At 53.2% G+C, this 21,676-nt stretch overlaps 1 protein-coding gene across 2 annotated transcripts in view; it reads left to right on the forward strand.

Moving 5' to 3' along the window:
- The window catches only part of GPR26 (G protein-coupled receptor 26), a 32,828-nt gene extending 12,804 nt beyond the window's left edge, over nt 1-20,024 (forward strand). Inside the window, exons 3-4 of one of the 2 annotated variants that reach the window (XM_082714516.1) lie at nt 11,585-11,857; nt 18,963-20,024. In XM_082714516.1, coding sequence (XP_082570642.1) covers nt 11,585-11,816 — 232 coding nt within the window. In that variant the 3' untranslated portion in view covers nt 11,817-11,857; nt 18,963-20,024. Of the gene's footprint in view, nt 1-11,584 lie in introns of both variants that reach the window. The other variant, XM_082714515.1, reaches the window with a different exon arrangement.
- The last annotated feature ends 1,652 nt before the right edge of the window (nt 20,025-21,676 follow it).

The raw sequence follows: 21,676 nt of genomic DNA on the forward strand, positions 1-21,676 counted from the left end.
CATCCCCCACCCAGTGCTCCCGACTCGCGACCACCACTTTGTTCTCTGTGTTTAAGAGTCTGGTTTTTGTTGTTGTTGTGTTTCTTTCTTTGTGTCTTCCTTTGTCTTGTTTCTTCAATTCCACATACGAGTGAAATCATATGGTATTTGTCTTCCCCTCTCTGACTTGTTTCACTTAGCATTATACCCTCTGGCTCCAACCATGTTGTTGCTAATGATGAGATTTCATTCTGCTCAGTAATATTCCACTGTGTGTGTGTGTGGAGAGAAACCACATCTGTATCCATTCATCATCTGTCAGTGGACCCTTGGGCTGCTTCCGTATCTTGGCGTTATAAATAATGCTGCTATAAACAGAAGTGTTCATATAGCTTTCCAGATTAGTGTTTTCATTTTCTTTGGGATATATCCCCAGTAGTGCAATTACTGGATCACACAGTAATTCTAGTTTTAATTTTTTGAGGAACCTCCACACTGTTTTCCATCCCGGCTGTACCAATTTGCATTCCTACCGATGGAGCACGAGGGGTCCCGTTACTCCACATCCTTGCTGGCACTCGTTACTCCCTGTGGTTTTAATTCTGGCTGTTCTGACTGGTGTGGGGTGTTATCTCACTGGAGTTTTGATTTGTATTTCCCTGGTGATGAGTGATGTCGAGCATCTTCTGGTATGTCTGTGGCCCATCTGTCCATCTTCTTTGGAGAAATGCCTATTCAGGTCCTCTGCCCATCTTTCAATTGGACTATTTGTTCTTTTTGTGTTGAGTTGCATAAGTTCTTTACATATTTTGAAGATGAACCCCTTTTCGGATATGTCATTTACGAATATCTTCTCCCGTTCCGTAGGTTGCCTTGTCACTTTGTTGATGGTTTCCTTCGCTGTGCAGAAGCTTTTTACTTTGGTGTAGTTCCAATAGTTTAATTTTGCTTTTGTTTCCCTTGCCTGAGGAGATAGATCTAGAAAAGTGTTTTTACGGCTGATGTCAGAGGAATTACTGCCTATGTTTTCTTTTAGAAGTTTCATGGCTTCAGGTCTGACATTTAGGTCTGTAATCCATTTTGAGTTTATTTTTGTGGGCGGTGTAAGAAAGTGTTTCAGTTTCATTCTTTTGCATATGACCATCCGGTTTTCCCAACACCCTTTATTGAAGAGACTTTCCTTCTCTGACTGCCATCAGCCATCAGGCTCCTGTCTTGGGTTTCTTGTGTGAACAAAAGAACCATCCTAAGCAAACCTCACAAAATATGCAAACATACCCTCATTTCATTTCAGCACACATTTCTCCATTACCGTCTGTGCAAAGCATGAAAAACACCCTGTAGACGAGGCCTGGGTTGGTGAGGTCCTGCAGGAGACCCAGTCTGCGGGGACACTGACCTCATAGATATGGCCCTCGCACCCAGACAGAACACTGTGTCATGTCATCCGATAGGGACAGGGTCCAGTGGTTCTGAGGCAGGAGCGAGCTCTCCTGCCTGAAGCTTTCTGGACCAGCCTTGTGAAGTGGGTTTGACTATGCTAGAGGACGATCCAAGCAGAAGGGACAGCATGAGCCAGATTTAGAGCCCTGTGTGGGGTTCACCAATCATGGGTTTATTTAGAGCTCTTGAACATGGCCTGTCTGATTTGAAACGCACTGTAGGTATAAAATGCACATTGGGTTTCTGTGGCTTAGCATGACTATATATGTGTGTGTGTGTGTACACACATACACTTTTTAAATTTTATTTCTTTTTTTAAAAGATTTTATTTATTTATTTGAGAAAGAAAGTGTGAGAGAGAGAATGAGCGTGAGAAGTGGGAGGGTCAGAGGGAGAAGCAGACTCCCTGCTGAGCAGGGAGCCTGATATGGGACTCGATCCCAGGACTCCAGGGTCATGACCTGAGCTGAAGGCAGTCGCTTAACCAGCTGAACCACCCAGGCATCCCTCACACATACTTTTTATATTGATTCCACAGGGAATGGTGATATCTTGGATTAAATAAACTATACGATTAAAATTAATTTCACCTGTCTTGCTACACCTGTGGCTTCCCTGTTCTTCCTAATTAACAGTGCTGGTCTGTAGTCAGAGAGGTCTGGGGTATGAGGTGTGCTGATGCCCTTCCTGCCAGCACCCTCTTGCCCTTGACCTCTAGCTGCTCATATCATCTGTCCTTCACTCCCCTGGGACCCCTGTTCCTGCTGAGTTGTAAGAGTGATGAGGGCTCTCCGCCTCACTTCCTTCCCTGTCCAGTGTCCTGCTCGATGTCAGAGTTTACCGGGGAGCGCACATGGAGTGGCCAACTCACTGTCTGCCTCCCCCACATCAGGTGCACCAGGCGGGGGCTCTTGGACAGCCTGAATGGGGGAACAGAGGCCCCAACAAGGGCGGCAAGGAAGGAAGTTTGAGGCTGACACCTAGTTAGTGAAATTAGACCGAAATTAGACTGAAATTAGACCCCTCTTGGCACCACCTGCTCTGTCCACACCCCTCCTGCGACTGGGGGAGAAGAGATGCTGATGAGGTGCACCGTGCTTGGTGATGGGCGGCCCCAGGCCCACCCCAGGGAGACGGGAGTTCTGTGGGCTCCGGCCGTGTGTTGGGCAGGTCCCCGGGTCCCAGCAGAACCACACTTCCACGACCGGGGCGTCCACACCGCCAGATGGGGTGGGGTGGGGCAGGATTTGCTCTCACACTCACCTCCAGAGACCCTGCCGCCACCTCTCCTGTCCTGCTTAGAGTCCCGGCCGGGTACCTCCCACCGAGTGCGTCAGCCCATCGGGTACGCCAGGCGCGGCGCTCGGCTCCGGCCATTGCCACCAACTTGGAAGGCAGGTCGCGTCTGGGGTGACTGATTCTCCTGCTCTCCTCGACTTGGTTTCCACGTGCACCCTCGGGCTCCTACCTCAGAAAAAGCTAAGGACAGACCCCGCTCTGGAAGCATAGCTGAGGATTTGACCTCTTGCGGGAAGTGACTCTTACGGAGAACCTGGAGCTCTGGGATGGAAGCGGAAGGTCCTTTCTTGGGTGTCTCATCCAGGGAGCGTGAGTTGCTAGGCCTCATGGCCCAAGCCGAAGCCACAGCCAGGGTCCAGCTGAGCGCCTGTCGGGAGGTACTGAGCAGCCAGGCCGGGAGCAGGGGTGAAGGGCTCCCCTGCCTGAGGGGAGCAGGCACAGGCTGTGTGGTTTTCACGTCCTGATCGGCTGCTATTGGCCATCTTGGCTTTGGATTAGCTCTGCTTGGAAAGCTCAAATCCCCAAACCCTAGCCAGACCCCCCCCCCCACCCCGGGACCAGTTAAATGAGCAACCCAGGCGGGACACCTGGCATTGGTGGTTTTAAAATCTCCCAGGGGATTCGAATCCTGAGTGGTCTTGAGAACTACAGCCCCAGACACACACACACACACACACACACACACACACTTCACTTCACTGATGAAGAAACAAGCCTGGCTTGTAGGGGCCGTTGAGTTGCCTACAGTCTCACACTGAGTCCGTGGGAGCTGAGCTTCCAACCTCAGCGGGCTGTCTACCCGCTCTTCAGACTCTCGGAACACTCCAGGGGTCTTTGCAGAGGCCGCCTCTTCCCTGCTTTCTCACTCACGTCTTTGGCTGTGGCATTCAAGTGTCTGGCGTGCAGACATGGCTCCCTGATTCCCTTCCCCAAGACTCTCTTACCCACGGGGGTAGACCACCTCGTCAGATGACCATGTTGCACTGGGATTCTGCAGAGAAACAGACAAGCAGGACAGACACATAGGTCTATAGAGAGAGAGTAGAGAGAGCATGGGACGTCCCCCAGTCTGTCCTCTAGAAGCTGGAAACTCTGGAACGCCTGTGTGGGACTCAGCTTCAATCCAAAGCCCCAGCCACCTGGGAGAGCAGAAGGTTTAAGTCGTGGCCCAAGGGCTGGAGAAGCTGAGATGAAACGTCCCACCAGGGAGGCAAGAACTCTGGTGCTGTTAGAGGCCTCAGCGGATTGGCTGGCGCCCACCCAGCTGGGGAGGGCAAATCTGCTTCACGGAGTCCACTGATTCAAAGGCTGAGCACATTTGGAAACACCCCCACAGATTTAGCCAGAATGTTTAATCTAGGCTCCTGTGGCCAGTGAAGCTGACACGTGACCTTAACCATCACACAGGTACTCCTGGGCTCAGGCCGGCCAGCTGCCCCTCAGCAGACCTTGTGGAGAGCCACCCGGCCCTGGGATAGGCAGAAACCCTGGGAAAAGGGCAGGGGTGGGCCCTGGAGAGCTCCAGAGCCCTCAATGAAGGATGTCGCCTTCTTGGTCACACAATACAGGTTCTCCTGGGGGCAGTAGGCATCTGTGTCTCTCCAACCTTGGTTGATGATGGTTAAATGAATTGAGCTCAGCAACCATCTGGGCCCTAAAGAAGCAACCAGAATATGAGACAGGTGTGCCCCGTGCCAGGGGTGAGTTTCCTGAGGCTTGGAAGGCTCCCAGCTTCACCAGGGTGACCATCAGGAGGCAGCATGTTGGGCAGAGGTTGGCCCGTGGGAACCAGGAGTTAAGTTCTGGCACCGGGTTGCCTGGACCTGACATAGCTGTGCTTTCTGGGCACTTTCATGTTATCCTCCCGGACCCTGCTGTGCTCCCAAGGGGTGGGCTGGGCAAGCCGTGGGCACTGCACTCTGCAGACGGGGGAACTGAGGCACAGAGAGGGAAGGAATTGCAAAGGTCAGTTGGCTCACAAGGCACAGGGAGCGGGACACCTGAGCCCAGCCTCGGACAGCCACGGAGCGGGCCCGGGGACTCTCCGGGTGCAGCACCAGCTCCTTGTTCCCTGCCTCGGTCCCGTGTGTGGCAGTGACGGTCAAGACCACCGCGGCAGCAACGGGACAGCGCTGTGGAATTCAGAGACAAAAAGCTAAGAAGCAGCTCCGGCCCCGAAACGATCCTGTGGAGCCCCGCCTCTGCGCCCAAACAGCGCCACGGGGATGCCTACGTGACATCCTCGTTTCGAGATGTGGACACTGAGGCTCAGACAGGCTCTAGCCTTGTCCCATCCAGTCATTGGCCCAGCCAGGGCTCGAGCTCAGATCTGCCTGGAACCAAAGCCCATGCACGCCGCCCCCCCCCCTGCGCTGCACTGCTCTGCTTCTCCCCTGAGAGCACAGGGGTTCCCGCTCTCCTCCCGGAAGGAAGTGGGTGCTGTGACCCACTCAGAACCAGAAAGCTGCTGTTTGGGGGATGACCGGGAACCAGCTGTCCAGGTGTCACTTAAACCCATCACTGAGCTGCCAGCTGGGAAGCTAATCTTTGCCCCCACTCTGCAGCGGCTGAGTATCCACTTGGCCTGTTTTGCCGCTTGCTTCCATTCCAGCCTTATAAACAGGAGCGTGTGCAAGGGGCCAGGTCCCAATCTAGACTGCCATGGTGAACGCTGGGAGCTGGCAGAACTGGAATGTTGGAGAACGGGCTTCTGCTGTGACCTCTGCCACATTTTTGAGTTGAGCAGGAAGATCTGGCTGGCTGGGAGAGGGGTTCCCCAACTCTTCCTATCTGCCTGATAACTTTCTTAGATTGAGAAAGCATCATTCTTGGGTCAAGAACCATTCAGGTCTTCAGATAGATCCTCTAGCTCCTCTTAGAGAACACAAAGTCTTGATAACTGCACCTGTCACCTATCACTGGACACCTGTAATGCACCTAGGAGTTACCAGTACACACCGATTGCATCTAGTACAGCTCTCCTGCAAGCTAAGTGCAGAGCTTCAGAGGGGAGATGAGTTACCTAAGGTCACAGCAGTAACAACTGGCAGAATTAAGGGTTAAGGGTCAGTGTGAAGCCTGTTGGCCATAATTTAACCTTGCAGCCTTGCTGTATCTCCAAAGCCTAGGAACCAGGCAACTGGAAATATAGACATGCCCATCTACAGGGTGGAGGCCCAGCCTACTCCCTGTGCCCAAGCATCTCAGTGTGAACCCCGACATAGCACCCTGATGCCTATAGATAAAGGCAGGTAGAAGTAGTAGGGATCATCTCTGACCACTTGGCTGATAGCAGCTTGGGTAGACCTGGAGTAGGGCCCAGTGGCCATCAGCTCTGGCAGCTGGACCCATCAGTAGAATTGGTTGGCAAGTGCGGACTATGCAGCAAATACTTTGCAGAAAGATGGTTCCACTGACGGTCCCAACCAAGGAGCCACTTGTGCTGCACCGTGGGGCATGTCAGAGGACCCTGGAAAACATTCACAATTCTCTCCCTTCACTCTTACTGGGAGTCGCTACCTTCTATCGCATTCACACTGGCTCCCATGTGACTTTTTCCAAGTATTTGAGCAGGGTCTGAAGATCCACACAGATTCTCATCCAAAAGCGCTAATTAAATTTTTCTGAGTTAAAATCCACATGTCTAGAAGCATGTGTAAGGCCATTATCTCTGCAGCGACATATGCTTCCGAATAATTACGGTTGTACCAAATCACCGGAGTGTGGCTTGGAAGCGCTAGTGGGTCTGACAGCACCATTGTTATGGCTTTTCAAAGTCATGGAATTATGTAGATGGCAGAGGGGTTTAATATGCAGGAAGTTGTCCGGCGTTAGTATTTTAATAAAATGCCTTCCATTCTAATGTCTCATGAAAAGATAAAGTGTCAGCTTATGACTTACAGGTCTTCAAATACATGCATTCTCCAGGAGTCTTGGAAAGACATCAGGCTGTCTTCCCAAAGACTGTTCTGTGGCCCACATTGCCTTGGGTGTACAGTGTGAGTGTGTGTGTGTGTGTGTGTGTGTGTGTGTGTGGTGTGTACATGCGTGCGTGTGCATGGCAGCATGGGGAGGAGAGGTGAAGGTCTTTGGACCCTGAAACCGGGCCGAGGAGCTGGGACGGGCATCCTGGTGCCAGGCAGGCTCATGGCCGCCGGTGCCCACAGCCCAGGTTTCTGATCCTGGATTTTCCCAGGCCGTGTGGGCGTGGCACATCACCACACCGTGGTGTCTCCTCTGTACAGGGCCTCTATCAGGGGGTTGAAACAATGTTTGGGAAGCTGCCATCAAAGCCTTGAGCCCCGGGGGACCTGAAAGGGGAACTGGGTCTGCAGCTGCTGCTCTTACTGGTCCTGTCCTCACCCCAGAATTTAGTTTCCTTCAAGATTCCCACTGTCGAGCAGAATGGAGACACAGGTCTCCCTCTCCCTGGAGTTTCAGAGAACGTCTTGCAGTTCTGGCAAAGGTACCCCATCCTCCCTCCGGGGACCAGGACCGCCAGGCTGCGGGGTGAGGGTGAGACCTAGGGGTGAAGGGCGAGGGGGTGGGGGCTTCCCGGCCTCATCCGCCCTCTGCGGTGACAGTCAGCACAGGGACCTGCCAGTGACCCTGATCTGAGGGCCTCCTGCCGAGAGAGAGGAGCGTGGCTCCCCCCACCGCAACAAATACAGGGCACAGGGACGCAGAGGTGGGCCAGGCCCCTCGGACGGGTGCAGTGAGATGCAGGGAGGGCATCTGCGGGCATCTCCTGTGTGTCACCCTGGGGAACGAGAATCTGTTACCGGGCTCTGCTCCCTATCTATGAGCAGACCCCAGCCAGCAGCATTTCATGGCTCCCCCCACGCTGGCAGTGTTTGGATCCACCCCCCCCGCCCCCGGGTACTTGCAGGGCCTGCCTGAAGGACCTGCTGCAGAAGCATCTGGAATGCAGGAAAGCAGGCTCCTGCCCCTTTCCCCCCTCTCTCCAGGCTGCCCTGCGGACCCAGAGTGCGGGCTCTCACTGCAGGGTGTTGGAGCAGGGAGCTGTGTCAGGGCGGTCGGGGGCAGGGGCAGGCTTGTGTGTGTTGTGAGCGCAGAAGCATAAACGTTTTCCCCGGAGTAGAGCCCGCTGGCAGAGGTTTTCCTGGTTCGTATCCCAGGCAGTAAATACATGGAGAGTCACTTTGGTGCCTGATGGAAGTCAGGGATGGGGGGCAGGGAGCTCTGCTTTTCAGAGGTCCAAGACGACTCAGTGCCCAGTGCCGCAGCTTCAAACCCTGGGCTCTGTCCGGCTCGCTGCACACAGGGCTGTAGGAACGGGGCGGGGACTTGGTGCTCTGCTGTGTTTTTTCGGCCACAGACAACTGGCCCTGCCTAACCCACCCCTGCCTCCCTAGCGGCTTCCTCACTGGGTGTGTGTTAGTGCCCCAGAGCCGTCGGAGCCAGCTACCGCTAACTGAGCGGCTGAAGCCACAGAGGTGTATTGACTCCGCTCCAGAGGCTGCAAGTCCAAGATCGAGGTGATGGCAAGGTTGACTTCTTCTGAAGCCGGGGATGAGGGAGAATTTGTTCCAGGGCTCTCCCCTGGCTTCTGGGGTCTGCTGTCAGCCTTTGGCATTCCTTGGTTTATGGAAGCATCCCCCAGTCTCTGCCTTTGGCTCTGCCTGGCCTTCTCTATGTGTGCATCTGTGGCCAAATTTACCCCTTTGATAGGGACACTGGTCATGTTGGGTTGGGGCCACCCATCTCCAGGCTGAGTCCATCCTAACTGATGACATTTGTAATAACCCTACTTCCAAGTAAGATCACGATCTGAGGTCCTGGGGGTTAGGACTTCCACACATGAATTTCAGGGAGACTGTTCAACCCACAGCAGGTGACACACCAAAGGGAAACAAAGTACCACATTCTGAACACCTACGCCCAAGAATCCCTAAACTCGGGGCACTTGGGTCAGCCTTCCGGGGCAGGAGCGGGGAGTTCATTTGTCCACCATGTGCTTTTCCCTTTCAGTAAAGAGGAAAGAGGCACAGCATGGCAGGAACCTTTCAACACGCAGTGACCTTGCCCAGGCGGAGAGTAAGACTGATCAGAACAGGAGCTCCCCTTTCCCGGAGGGGAAGGCACTCGGGGGCCTGAGCAGAGCTAGACCTGGCATAAGAGGAGCTGGAGGTTCCCTATTACAGGGTTATCTGTAAGGGGCCATGTGGTATCCCTGCCCAGATCTAGAAGGAGAAAGAAGCAGTTGCGGCAATGTGGACATCCCAGTGCCTTCTCGGTCCCCTTGAGCTGGGAGAGCTGGGTCGGCGCAAAGCCAGTCACAACAGGTGCACAGCGTGGAGCAGGGGTCCACGCGCTCAGGAGGTGCCGGAAGTGGGTCTGCCAGCCACGTCTGAGCACAAAAGGGGGCGGCGCCCCAGCAGCCTGGCCCAGCAGCCCCCACAGAGCAGCGTCCAGGCTTGTGCTGACCCAGAGTCTGTCTTTGCCTGAGGCCCTGCTGGAGGCCACACACCGGCTTTTCAGAGCAGGAGTCCTCGTGTGTACTGTGGCCGGCGGCTGGTGCCAAAGTCCCCAGGCAGCACAGGACTGTGGAGAAGGGCTTCTCAGGCTGGGAGACATGGAGAACTAATCTTGTCTCATCTGCGGTGTGGGATCTGAGCCCCGGCACTCGGGCTGCATTCGGTGGAACCTGGTTTCTGTGGAGGAGCCGCCGGCTCGCTGAGCCTGGAACTGGGAATGACACCGGCTCTCCAGGAGAATTGTTCATCGAGTAATTTACCCAACGGAGACCGGGAATTATTACTGACCCTGGCGGAGAATTGAGACTTTACATTAAATCTCTGAGAAGCAAACAAAATAGATTTTATCTATTAATTATCTAGTGGTAAAATTTTACATTGTCCCGAATCATTGTATTCTGTGACATCTACAGAACCTGAAAATAGTAATGTTCATCTTGCCGGATGGTCTAATGATATTTGGCTCTTTAATAAGTCCTCTTGGGAAGGCCAAGAATGCTAAGACTGAATTTAGCGACACGGAGGAGAGCAGACATTTTGGTAAAGCCATTTGGCATCACATAGCAACAACGTGCTGGCGTTCAGCTCTTTCATTGTTATTATTAGGTGTGAATTCTAAATTCAGGGTTTTTGTCCCCTTAAAGTCATCACTTCCCAAAATAGGTTTCTTAAAAGTACAGCTTTCCCAGATGCTAACAGCTCCATTCCCCCATTCGGGCTAACGAGGACATGAGCAGAAATGAGGTCACATTTTCCCACGAGGTCAGAGGGCAAGCGTAGCCGGTGTTTCTGGAAATAGGAAGCCAAATAGGGGGGTTCATTAAGGGTCAAAAAAGGGGCATTGTGGGAGCCCTGGGTGACTCAATCAGTTTGCATCTACCTTCAGCTCAGGACATGATCCCGGGGTCCTGGGATCGAGTCCTGCTTCAGGCTCCCTGCCCAGCGGGGAGTCTGCTTCTCCCTCTGCCTGCTGCTCCCCCGTTTGTGCGTGCACTCTCTCTCTCTTTCTCTCTGTGGCAAACAAATAAAATCTTTTTTAAAAGGTGGGGGTCGTTATGACAATGGAGGCTTGAACTCTACCACCTTTCCCTTCCTTCCCTTCATGGGCTTGTCCTTACCACATCGGCCCAAAGAACGCCAGGGAAAGCACTCCGGTTGGCCGCACAGTAATGGCCCGAGTTCAATCTCTTCTGGGGACTCCCCTGGGCAGCCCCCCACCGTGAGAACCGCGGCTGCCTGGCTGCCTGCCGTCGCACACACACCCCTCTGCCCCGGGGGGAGGACAGGGGCCAGAACCAGGGGAGCGAGCAGGTGCCAGACCTTCCTCTCTGACTTCCTGCTGGGTGGCCCTAGGCGACCCCTTCTCTTCTCTGGGCCTCAGTTTCCTCATTTGGCAGTGGGCAGGGAGAGGGTAACTTGGGATCTCCCAGCCATGGCCTTTTCTACCTTATATCCGTGCTGGATAAGGTCCAAATGGGGCCACTGGTGCTGGAGACACTTGAGAGTAAGTGGCTTGATCTGGGATGGGGTTGGGGGGATTCCGTTTACACAGAGGAAGGCTTTCACTTCCTCACAACCTGGTACTAGGACCCCTGAGTGGAGTTGTCTGATGGGCACCAGGAGACTTCCAGAAAAAGGCCCCTTTGAGACATGGGCTGTAACTCCCCTGTATCATGAGGTCACTTGAGGGGACCCTGACTATGGCCGTGGCCCAGGACCACCAGAATCAAAACCCTGGGAAGAGGCCTTTGTCACCTGTGGATTCTTCCTGATGTAGGACGTACGCTGAGCTTTGCAGAACGGTTGCAAAGTTGCTCTCAGCCCTCCTCCCAGGCAATCTTCTTAGGAGGCCAGAGCTGGGTTTGAAGCAAAGCACCAGTGTCTTCTAGTTGAAGAGGTGACCTTATTCGGCTGCCTCCTTTTCCATAGCAAACCAACAGGCCCCAGGAGGGGAAATGACTTGCCCAGGGTCCCCTAGCAGGACAGGAGGAAAGTTGGAGCCAGGGGCCAGGTCACTATTAGCCACTAGTCTATTACTTAGGTATGCCTGGGTTCCAGAGTCAGGCAGACTGGGGTTCAAATCCTGCCTTTACAGTTTACAGGCTGCGTGACCTTAGGCAAATTCCTTAACCTCCTTGTCTATCTATTGCCTTACGTGGAGCTAGTCACCTCTCCCCGGGGCCCACGGAGTCACACGTGTACAGTGCGCTGTTACTCAGGAGCTGGAATGAACTCAGAGCCCGTGGAGGCCCACCACCCCTTCCTGTTGCTGCCGTAAGTTGCCGTGGAGGAGGCAACTACAGCAGAGAGCCTGAGGCTTGGCCAAGAGGCTGTGCTCTCAGTAACGGGCTCCCGTGTCTCCGCAGGCTGGTGGAGCTGTCTTCCTCGGTGCCCATCGGCTCCCACTGGGGGGTGCTGTCCAAGTGCTTGGCCTACAGCAAGGCCGCGTCGGACCCCTTCGTGTACTCCTTACTGCGACACCAGTACCGCAAAAGCTGCAAAGAGATCCTGAACAGGATCCTCCACAGACGCTCCCTCCACTCCTCGGGCCTCACGGGCGACTCCCACAGCCAGAACATTCTGCCGGTCTCCGAGTGAAGGACGCCGCTCTTGCTGGAGACGGAGGAATGAGACAGTTGGTGAGAAGCGGGAAGGGAGGGCTCGGGGTCCTGGGCGGACTCCTCCAGCTGCCACCCCCCTGGCCGGCCCAGCGATGCCTGCTCCCTGGTTCCTCAAGGGCAGAGGTTGGACCGTCCCTGTTTTGCACCAAAGGATGACCGTGGTTACTCGCTCTGGGCTTTCCTTTCAGAGGAGCTCCTTTGAGCTCCTGGACTCAACCAGAGACTCCCCAGGAGTGACGCCAAGTCTGATCACTATCAAGGACACGGAGCGCTGGTGGCAGGTGGGGAAGCATGGCGTCCACCTGCTCCCTAACCGCTGGGCGTTGGGCTCCACGCTGAAGCGTGGTGGTGGTCTCCATGGGATGTGAGTCATGCTGAACGTGAGGTTGGCAGCGGCCTTTCGGCCTTACCTCTAGCATGGCTGCTCTTCTCCACGTGGTCGTGGTGGCGGCTTTAACCCAAATCTCATCCAGATGGTAGTCACCAAATTGTGCTCAGCTGGGACTCAGGACCCTGAGTCCCAGGGGAAAATGTTGAACGACTTGCTGCTGCCCCATTGTGGCTGAGCCATGGTCTTAGAAATGGTTCTGTTGGGTTGAACTCTGGTCCCCCATGTGTCCACAAGAGCTAACATTTGTGTGTGTAGACAATCTTAGCCTGAAAATGGTTTAAACAGGCAGTCACCTTCTTCTGATTCACCCGTCCTAACCGCTGGAGCCAAGGAGAGGCAAGAGGAAGGAGGCTGCCTGGTGCCCCCACCCCTGGTTGTGACCTGAATTTGCAGGAGGCTTTTCACCTCCAGCTGGTCCTGTGAGAGGCCCCTACAAGAACTGACCCGAGCAGGGGTTCGATGGGTTTGATATTGGTTGTAAGGCCCTGGGCTCCATGATCCCAGTGGCTACGCATCTGGTCTCTGTGAGTCTATCAGCAGAAAGTGGAGGCTGTTCCAGGTGATCAAGAATGTGCCCTGTGCTAGTGAAGGGAGGGTAACATTTTTATGGAAAATGATCGCTTTGATATCTCTGCCAAACCATTAGCAGCTCCATCTTGATTTACGGAAAGCCAAGGTGAGTGGGCCGTGCTCTCTGCCCATCTGTCTTTGTGTATCATTTCGGATGATATGTGAATGCCAAGAGGGTTATTTCTCCGTCCTCTGTTCTGATGCCTCTGGGGTAGAAAGGACGGGGAGCCACAGACTCTGATGGCTCGTCTCTCCAGCTCTCTGTGTCCTAGCTTTGGAAGTACAGGGGGAAGACACTGTCCAGCACAGACCAAGTGGCAAGAGTCTAACATTTTTTACTGCCGAGGGCCCCAGTATGGAAAGACAGAGAAGTGCTGTGCACATTTCCTTGAAAAGATGTTGTGGAAATTACCTTAGCTCCCCATTTAGAAAAGAGATAGCTGAGCCCAGCCTAGTCTTGCCTACTTTCCAGGTTTTCATGGGACAGACATGGCCTCCCAGGCCTTGGCGCCTGTCAGTTCTAGTTGGAGGTGTGCTCACACTGCCTGGAGGAGCCCGTGGGGCACATCCCTCCCCAGCTCCGTGTTGAGGGACATCACGTTGGTAGCTTGAAATCAGCCATGATGGAAATACTTATGCCAAGAAAATCAGCAAAGTCTAAAACCAGGACTTCCGCCCTGAGAGCCGGTGGTCCGGCGTCCCCCAGCACACCCCTGCCCAGACATGACTTTGTGCTCTGATTCACAGCACGTTCGTTTGAATCAATTTTGAATCACAGCAGACATTCATTTTAGTGGAACTTTCCTAGTGACAAGCAGCTGTTCACGCCCACCCCACGGTCCCAACCCCAAAAGTACCGATGAGGTTGCAAACAAGAATGGAGCCAAGAAGGTAGGCACGATTGAATCCTACAATCTCCCTTTCGGTGCAAATATTCTCCAAATTGGGCGACAGAGGAGTAGTGACCTAGTAGGTGAGGCTAATAGACAGTCAAGTTCAAGCAACAACCTTGTTTTTATCCGAGTTGGGGAATGACTATGTCAAATTCTCTTTCTTCTTGTCCTGTGTATGCGACCTGTTATACTCCCAGAGGCAAATGGATCTCTTTCACCTCTTCCTGAGCTAAAAAACAAACAAACAAGCAAAAACCAAAAGATCTCTCACCCACAATACCACGAATCTTAGAAAGATACATATCATAATTTTTGCCAAGCTCCTAGGACTGCTAAAGTGAAAACACACACCATAAAACCAGTTGTGTTGGCATTATATAGACCAAAGACCAAAGAAGTCAGCCGAAGGGGTGTTTTCACTATTGTCTGGACAGGCATTAAGAGTCAAGGAGAAGCAAGGAGAAAGCATTAGCGGTCAGCACCGACCAGCTCAGCTGTAATTACCTTTAGATGAGTGTTGGTGTTCATCGATACCCAGTCTATCAAATTCTCCCCTGGCTTCGTTATTCCCGGGTGAATTATCTACCTCATTTGCTAATTTAATTTATCAAACACACCATGGGTTTCTCAGGTAAAACACTCAGAAACAGCGAGATCAGCGGGTCTGGGAACACTTACTTGACTTCAGTCTAGCATCAGGCTCGATGTGTAAGGCCCAGACTCTGGTGGACGCTGGATCAGGTGGGAAAGAGCTTCAGGAAGCTTAGAACTGAAGCCTGGCCTGGGTGAGGGCCGGGGTCTGATTCCTGCCCCTCCCCCCCACCAGGGCTCTGTCTCTAGCCCTACACAAGCAGAAATGTAGATTTAATTCCTGCCCTGGGAGGCTTTTTCAGTCACCCTGCAACTACTCCAGCTTTTTCTTGCACTTCCTCTAGAAGGAGAAGACACCAGAGCCCTAGGACCCTACCTGAGGGACCACCAGCTCAGGTGAGGGTCCTGGCATCTGGGGTTTGTGTGTCTCATGGTCAGCTGACCTCCGGGAGCGATGTCGCTAAGGGCCAGCCTGTTTTTACTTAGAAAGCGGCTGGGTCATGAGGGAAGTTGACTCGAGCCCCCTGATACCAACAGCCCATGCCTTCTGGGGTTCAGCTCAGTCTCCTGTCACCCTGAGCAATAAACCTCTCTCGTGTCACTGAAATTAGTTTTCTTTCTCATGGTGCTCTTCTCTCTGAGAGAAGACAGACAGGACAGGCCATGCCCATGCGCAGGCAGGGAGACGATGTCTGGGGTATGGCCTATGGCCGTGCATTTCTAGAATGTAACCCAAATGCAGGATAACTCAGATGGCCCATGGTCTTAATGAGGATATTTTATCAGGTGCCAGAAATTCCTTGCATTGGCTCCTTTCCTTTGGACCATGAGCACCCCAGGAGAGAGTGAGGTCCGGGATATATTTGTGCCTCCCCCCCCCCTTCCTTTCTGGAAGGTCTAAAGCACCTGGAACAGCTTTTGGCTTGTGAACTTCATTATCCACAGGAAACACCAAGGGAGCGTGTTTAAGATGCAGATTCCGGTACCCTCTCCTCAGAGATTGGCCCGAGGCAGCCTGGGATTCTGCACTGTCGAACCTCCATGCCCCGGCCACTGCGGCCGGGGGCCCCCCAGCTCTCCCCTGAGAAGGGGATCTGGGACACGTGGACACACTCCGTGGAAAGCTGGGCCTTCCTAAATATCTCTGTTTGTCCTGTAGCTTTCCCCAAATCTCCAGACAGTTCAATCTTCAGCCTCATTTAAGGGCTGAGTCATTTTGCTCTCAGAGCGACAATGCGCTCACTCCGTGAAATTCTGAAATTCTAAAAACCCGTCTTCAGAGACTCTGGTGGAAGAGCTGCCACCCTCCCCTCCAGAGGTATTTGCAAAGCAACCTCATTCCATTCCCAGGGGCTCCCTGGTCAGAAGTGCGGGTGTCCGCGGTGGGGTCGGCAGAATATAGCAGCACCGGCTGGCTGGGGGCCGGGACACTTTGTTAGAGAGCAGGAAGCTGGCTCTTAGAGGGGCCCGTGGGGACACGTGCTTGGGTCTCCTCTCCACCTCTGCCTGGGCAGCCCGGCTGTGGGAGCCGATGGCCTCTGGGTCCTCTGCTGCCAAGCACAGCTAGCCCAACGCCCTTCCCACCCAGCCTCACTCCCCGGGAGTGGAGCCAGGCCAAGGTCAGGCCAGAGGGAGACAGTGCTGAATGCCAACCCCTGAGTGTGGGTCTGTTTTTGGTTCCCCACTTCATCCAGCAAGGCTGACCCAGTCTGGGCCCCCCGGGAGCCGCTCCTTATAGTGACCGTGGTCCGTAGCCCTAACAGCTCATGGGTACTGAGGGAAACTTACAAGCCAGTGCTGTGCTGAGTGCTTTCGGGCCATATTTCCATGGGTCATCACCATGACCCTAGGACGTAGGGACTGGCATCTCCTTTTCAGACTGCTGGGAAGGTCTGTAAGTCCTGGGGTAGCAGTTAGAGATGTGTGAGGGGCAACATAAAACAGGCCGTGGGCTCCAGAAGGGCAGGCCAGTGCCGACAGGACGTCGCAGCCGCACCCAGCTGGGGCAGCTGCAGGCACAGCAGGCGTCTTTCCATCCCAGCAGAGAACCCCTTGCTCCCAGCTTCGGTGCTAATGCCCTCACCCCCCAGCCGGGCCCTGGAGCCCCTCCCAGCACACGGCCGCCCCTTGCTTGGGAAGGACCCCTCTAGACTTCTCTTTCTCTAGGAGAATTCGGTGAGGTGGGGGAAGGACTGAGCAGCCGCTTCTGTACCTGGGATTTATGCTTCCTAGGCCCTTTTCACCTCCAAGAAATCTATCTGACGAGATGTCTTAGGTGTTTGAGGACTCACTGTTAACCTGCATTTTCCCGAAACTCTGGGCCAGTTGCCCTTAGGATATCAGAACAACACAGCAGTGTCCTGAAGCCAGACAGGTTCCCGTGGAAGACCCTGGTGTTGGCTTCGGACCCCAGGCTGAGCTGGCCATAAGTAGAGGTTGGATGGAGGTGTCCTCCCCAGTTTGCTTTTTGGAGTTCGGAGGAGAACCGTGGCTGAGGCGGTGTGGCTTGTAAGCCTCTCCACGTTCCCAACAGTCTCCCACTTTCTCTCCAGACCACTTGCCCTTTTCGCCCCCAAAGAGCTAGTCCAACCCTTGGCCAGCTGCCTTTGTCCTGCTGCTGGCAGAAGCCTTGGCCCGGGCCGAGGGAGGAGAAGCAGGACGCTCAGGCTTGCTGTGGCATCTCCAATTTGGACAGAGCCATGACGTCAAAGGCCTCCTCGTGCCTCCTTCCATAAAAACGGGCCATGGACTTGCTCATCTTCCTGGGGAATCTGTATCGGGACAGGGAAGTGGCTGGGACATGTGGCTTTGGGCAGCCTGGCCTAGATAGCATGGCACATGCGGTGGTATTGGTTGGGGTGGGGGGCAGGAAAGCAGAGTCCGGAGCCAGGGAGGGAGGGACATGGGGCAGCTGCAGGCTCCAGCCCAGAACTGCAGCCCAGAACGTGCCTGTCCCTCCTTGGATGTTTCCTGAGCACCTTCTCTGTGCCCAGCCCCACGCTGTATCGGCCTCTGCGGGAGACAGGGCTGCCCAGGAGGGGTTGAGCACACTGCTCGGGGGTGCAGGGGGGGGCGCTGAAGCACTTGACCAGTGGGGAAGGAGGGTTCTGGGAGGCTTTTTAGAGGTGAGGACAGTGGCCCAGAACATGTAGTAGGGAAAACAGACAAGACACAGAGGAGAGGTGAAAGTGCCTGGGAAGGAGGCTCATGGGCTCAGAGCTTGGTGCGTGCCCAGGATTGGTGTCGGGTGAGTCCAGAGGAGAAAAAGTGCCTCCTGGGAGAGTGACTGATCTGTGGACCATGAGAGATGATCCAAGTTTTGGAGTTAGGATACTGAAATGAGGTCTCTTAGAGAGAACGCGGAGGGAAATCGACATGCACCTAGCTACTAAAAAGAAAAGGAACAGAAGAACGAAGGAAGGCAAGAGGGAAGGAAGGACGGAAGGACAGATGGACAGAAGGAAGGAAGGGCCAGAAGGAACTGCATTTATTTTAAGGGACATCTGCATTTAACAGTGAGTGGCAGGAGGGCATATTTCATTGTTCATAAACCAACCATGTTGACCAGGGCACCTCCCTGACAATATGCACGAGGGGCACAAAGGTGTGTCTTCAGTAGTGAGGGTGCATAGGCTCTGTCACTGCAGGGTCCTGACGGCCACTGCCACGCACCCCCGGGGACGACTGGAGGAATTCGCACACCCCGAGCAGCCACGTTGGCGAAAGCCGCTCTCGTATCGTGTGGCAGCTCAGCCACACTGCGTTCACACCCACACCGCCACTGGGCTTGTACCATTGGCTCGCACAACGTCATGTAAAGATGTCTCTAGCCTTTCAAGGTCAGTCGTTATGAATCCACTCAGTCTTAGCAGGGCTGGAATGGCCATATTTAAGGATTTTTAAAATAATTTAGATTGTGGACTCAAAGGACTGTGCTCACCTTTGGGAATGCGTGTGCTCCTAGGAAGACCATCGTAGCATTTCCTGAGTCCTTTCTTCCATGGGCTGGTGACTCTAGAGTTGGGATCTTATTTCTCCCCTGATGCAAAGGGTTGTTGCACATATTCAAGAGAACCTCAGGTCCATGTTTCAATAGTTTCAAAGAACCCAAGATCTGTATTTGGACATGGAAACCCACTCTGATCATCCCCATCAAGGTCCTGGCCTTGATATCACCCCATCCTGTCCAGAGGGAATGTGTTTGGGAGAGAATCAGATGCCATCACGATGGCACACCTCGGTTAGCTTCATCTGAGTCGGTCCATTTCCTGATGACCAGATACCAAAGCCCCAGCCCCTAAAGGCTCAGCCTGCCATTGCCTTGCCTCCAAGTCTTTTAATACCAAATCCTTGCTTGAATTACTTGCAACCTAACCCTATGCTCTAAAAACCTTTAAATGCCAAGTTCCCCTGAAAACTGAAATCATTCCAAACCTCAACAATCCTGTTTTACAACAAGCATGTAAATAGGACCTCCTCTGGAACATTCGAGGGACATTTAATGAGGATGGTGTCTCGCCAAGCCCATCAAGGTGTCCCCAGGGGAAACCTGGTTAATTGCGGGTCACATACAGCATTGGCAGCCCAGGGACACATCATAAAGAAGTCTTGTCCTCCCCTCATTACCACACAGGGCATTTTTCTAGGTATTGGAATAAGCCTGTCTTTACATTTGTAGGCTCATTTGGGAGAAGAGATTGAAGCCCTTGCCGCTTGGACGTGTGTTACCATTTTGGTGAGACAGCTCCTAGGAGGACATGAATCTGTTGCTCTGTTGAGGTGTCCGGTGGAGGCCAACCTCCCTATTCATCTTCCCTCATGGAGCACGCCTGTCTCCCACCCAGAGGCTTTGCCCTGCTCAGTGCCCAGCTCGAGAGCACCAAAGTCAAATTCTCAGCTGACCTTGAGTTATCATAGGTTTCATTATTTGTTAGTGTCTGTGCAAAGTGGGGAGGGGGACTTATGCTGTCTGTAGCTTGGGGCATCCAGAGAACAGACCAATGGATGACAAAAGGGAGCCCACCTTAAGGAAACCTAAGTATGCGCCACCTCGTTTAGCATTCCACATGGAAATGTACGTTGTATATGGACACTTGAAAAATACTTTCGGAAACCAGGATTTAGAAAAATAAAAGATTTCATTCCCGGAGACAAAGTGATCTGGCTCCTGTACCATGTTCTATCCCTAACGTCAGACCCATAGGAAAATGGAGATGTTTCTGTTGGAACAAATGTGCCCATGAACACGTGTGTCGTGCTTCCGTGTGCCCATGAGTATATGCGTATGGGTCAGTGTTCACAGACTCAAACAGCCGCATATGGAGTAAAAAAAAAAAAAAAAAGGAAACAAAATTTTAGCAGCCTCTAATGTTTAACTTTGTATTGTAGCTTTAACTTTATTTTCTCCTAATTTATTAAACAGAAATATAGCTCCATTATACACGTGCACACACACACACACACACACACACATTATTAGAAGCCCCCCAATGTGACAATATTACCTTTCATGTAATACACTTGCCAACACTGTTTTTCTGTTGCAACAGGAATCAAGAATTTTGAATCCAAGGCCAATGTTGCCTGCTCTGTTTACAATGGCTTGTGTTTTGTGAAAACATATCAAATGTTGTAATATATTTTTATGATAGAATCGATAGTTAATACGGGGGGAGGGGAGGGGAGGGAGGAAGTATATATTGTGATTCTGTCCAATAAAGCCTCCTGTTATAAAATCTTGTCCACACTTTGATGTCCTGGTATGAGCACATTTTTATCATGTACAATACAAGTTAGTTGTCAGAAATGTTGGCTTTACGATGCTTCACGGTGGGACATAAGTACCTATGTCTTTTCTTGCCTATCTTCCTGCATCGTGTTCTATTTTCTCTCTCGTCTCTGCTCTATAGATGCCTGGGCCCTCACACAACCTTCTGGGGTAGGTCTGCCTCCTTTGGGATGATCTCTTGACTCACCCAAACCCACAGCAGTTACACTTCTTCAAACACATGTGCCCGGGAGCCGACTGCCTGACCCTGGGATACCAAATACTATTCAGCTTTGCCACTCTGGGCCCAATTCCTTAGGCTTGGCTGACGGTGACCAGGTATGGTCTGGTGTTAGGTTTCCCCAACACCCCTCAAGGACCACAGTCCCTGCCCGGACCTCTCTGGGCCCATGGATGCCTCCAGAATGGCCACAGTGCAGGAGGCATCCTTTTCCTAAGTGAGCTTAGGGTGGGTCCCGCAGACAGCCTCTCAAGGGGTGGGGTCCAGGCCACTGCTCAGACTGGGCCTCTTTGGGTCCTACGGAGCAGAGCTGAGCACCCAGCAGCCTCGAGGAGGGCTGCGGTGGCCTCAGGGGCGTGGCATGTGAGTCCCAGGCCAGCCCTCAGGGAGCAAGAAAGAGGAGCGAATTGGAATGTCCCAGCAATCAGCCGACAGGAGCCTCGTCACCACCAGGGGACATCTCCGGGGCTGGCTACAGGACACCCTTATGCTGACTAAGGGTGGGAAGAGTTTCAGGTCCTGAGAACCTCTCGGAACCTCTGTGTTCCAGATGCTGAGCTAAGTCCTACCAGAATATCACCTTCTTCAATGCCCTAACACTCCCACGGGGTCGGTTTTCTTTCTCATAATCATTTTCCAGTTGAGGAATTGTTTCGGTTAATTTCATTGGTCCTTGCCTGGATCCTGGGGTGCCCAGGTATGTGGCTGAACCTTATTTCTGGGGGTGTCTGTGAAGGAGTTTCCAGCTGAAATGAGCACTAGAGTCAGTGGGGCCCCATAAGACAACGGATCTTCCCAGGGAGGGCGGGTCCCACTCTGTCCCACAAGGTCCTCATAGAACAAAAAGGAGGAGCAAGGAAGAATCTGCCCCTTCTGTCCAGACTGTTTGATCCAGGATATTGGTCTGCTCCCGCCCTTGGCTACTCTGGTTCTCCAGCTCTTGGACTTGGAGCAAATTGCACTGCTGGCTCTCCTGGGTCTCCTGCTTACAACGGCTGATCAGAGGACTTCTCAGCCTCCATAACTGCATGAGTCAGTTCCTAGAATAAATTGATGTGCGTGTGTGTGTGCGTGTGTGTGTGTGTGTGTGTGTGTGTATCTATCCTGCTGGTTCTGTTTCTGTAGAGAACCCTGACTGACACAGGAACCTACCGGGTTGGAACAGCTCATGAAAGGTCCCATGGCTGCCGTGCGGGGAGCCCCCTCCAGCCCCACCGGTCCCTCACTTCCGCTGGGTCCCCACAGTCCGGCCGGTGGGCTCTCAGGCAAGCATTATCCTTCAGCATCAATAACCACGTGACTATTTACTACTTCCTTCGTTGTTGACTTTCAGCAGGAGTCAGTGATGAGTGTGAACAAGAGGCATGTTACTTGGTTTGATCAC

The sequence above is a fragment of the Mustela nivalis genome (genome assembly GCF_964662115.1).
Source record: "Mustela nivalis genome assembly, chromosome: 2".
In the NCBI taxonomy this organism is placed as follows: Eukaryota; Metazoa; Chordata; class Mammalia; order Carnivora; family Mustelidae; genus Mustela; species Mustela nivalis.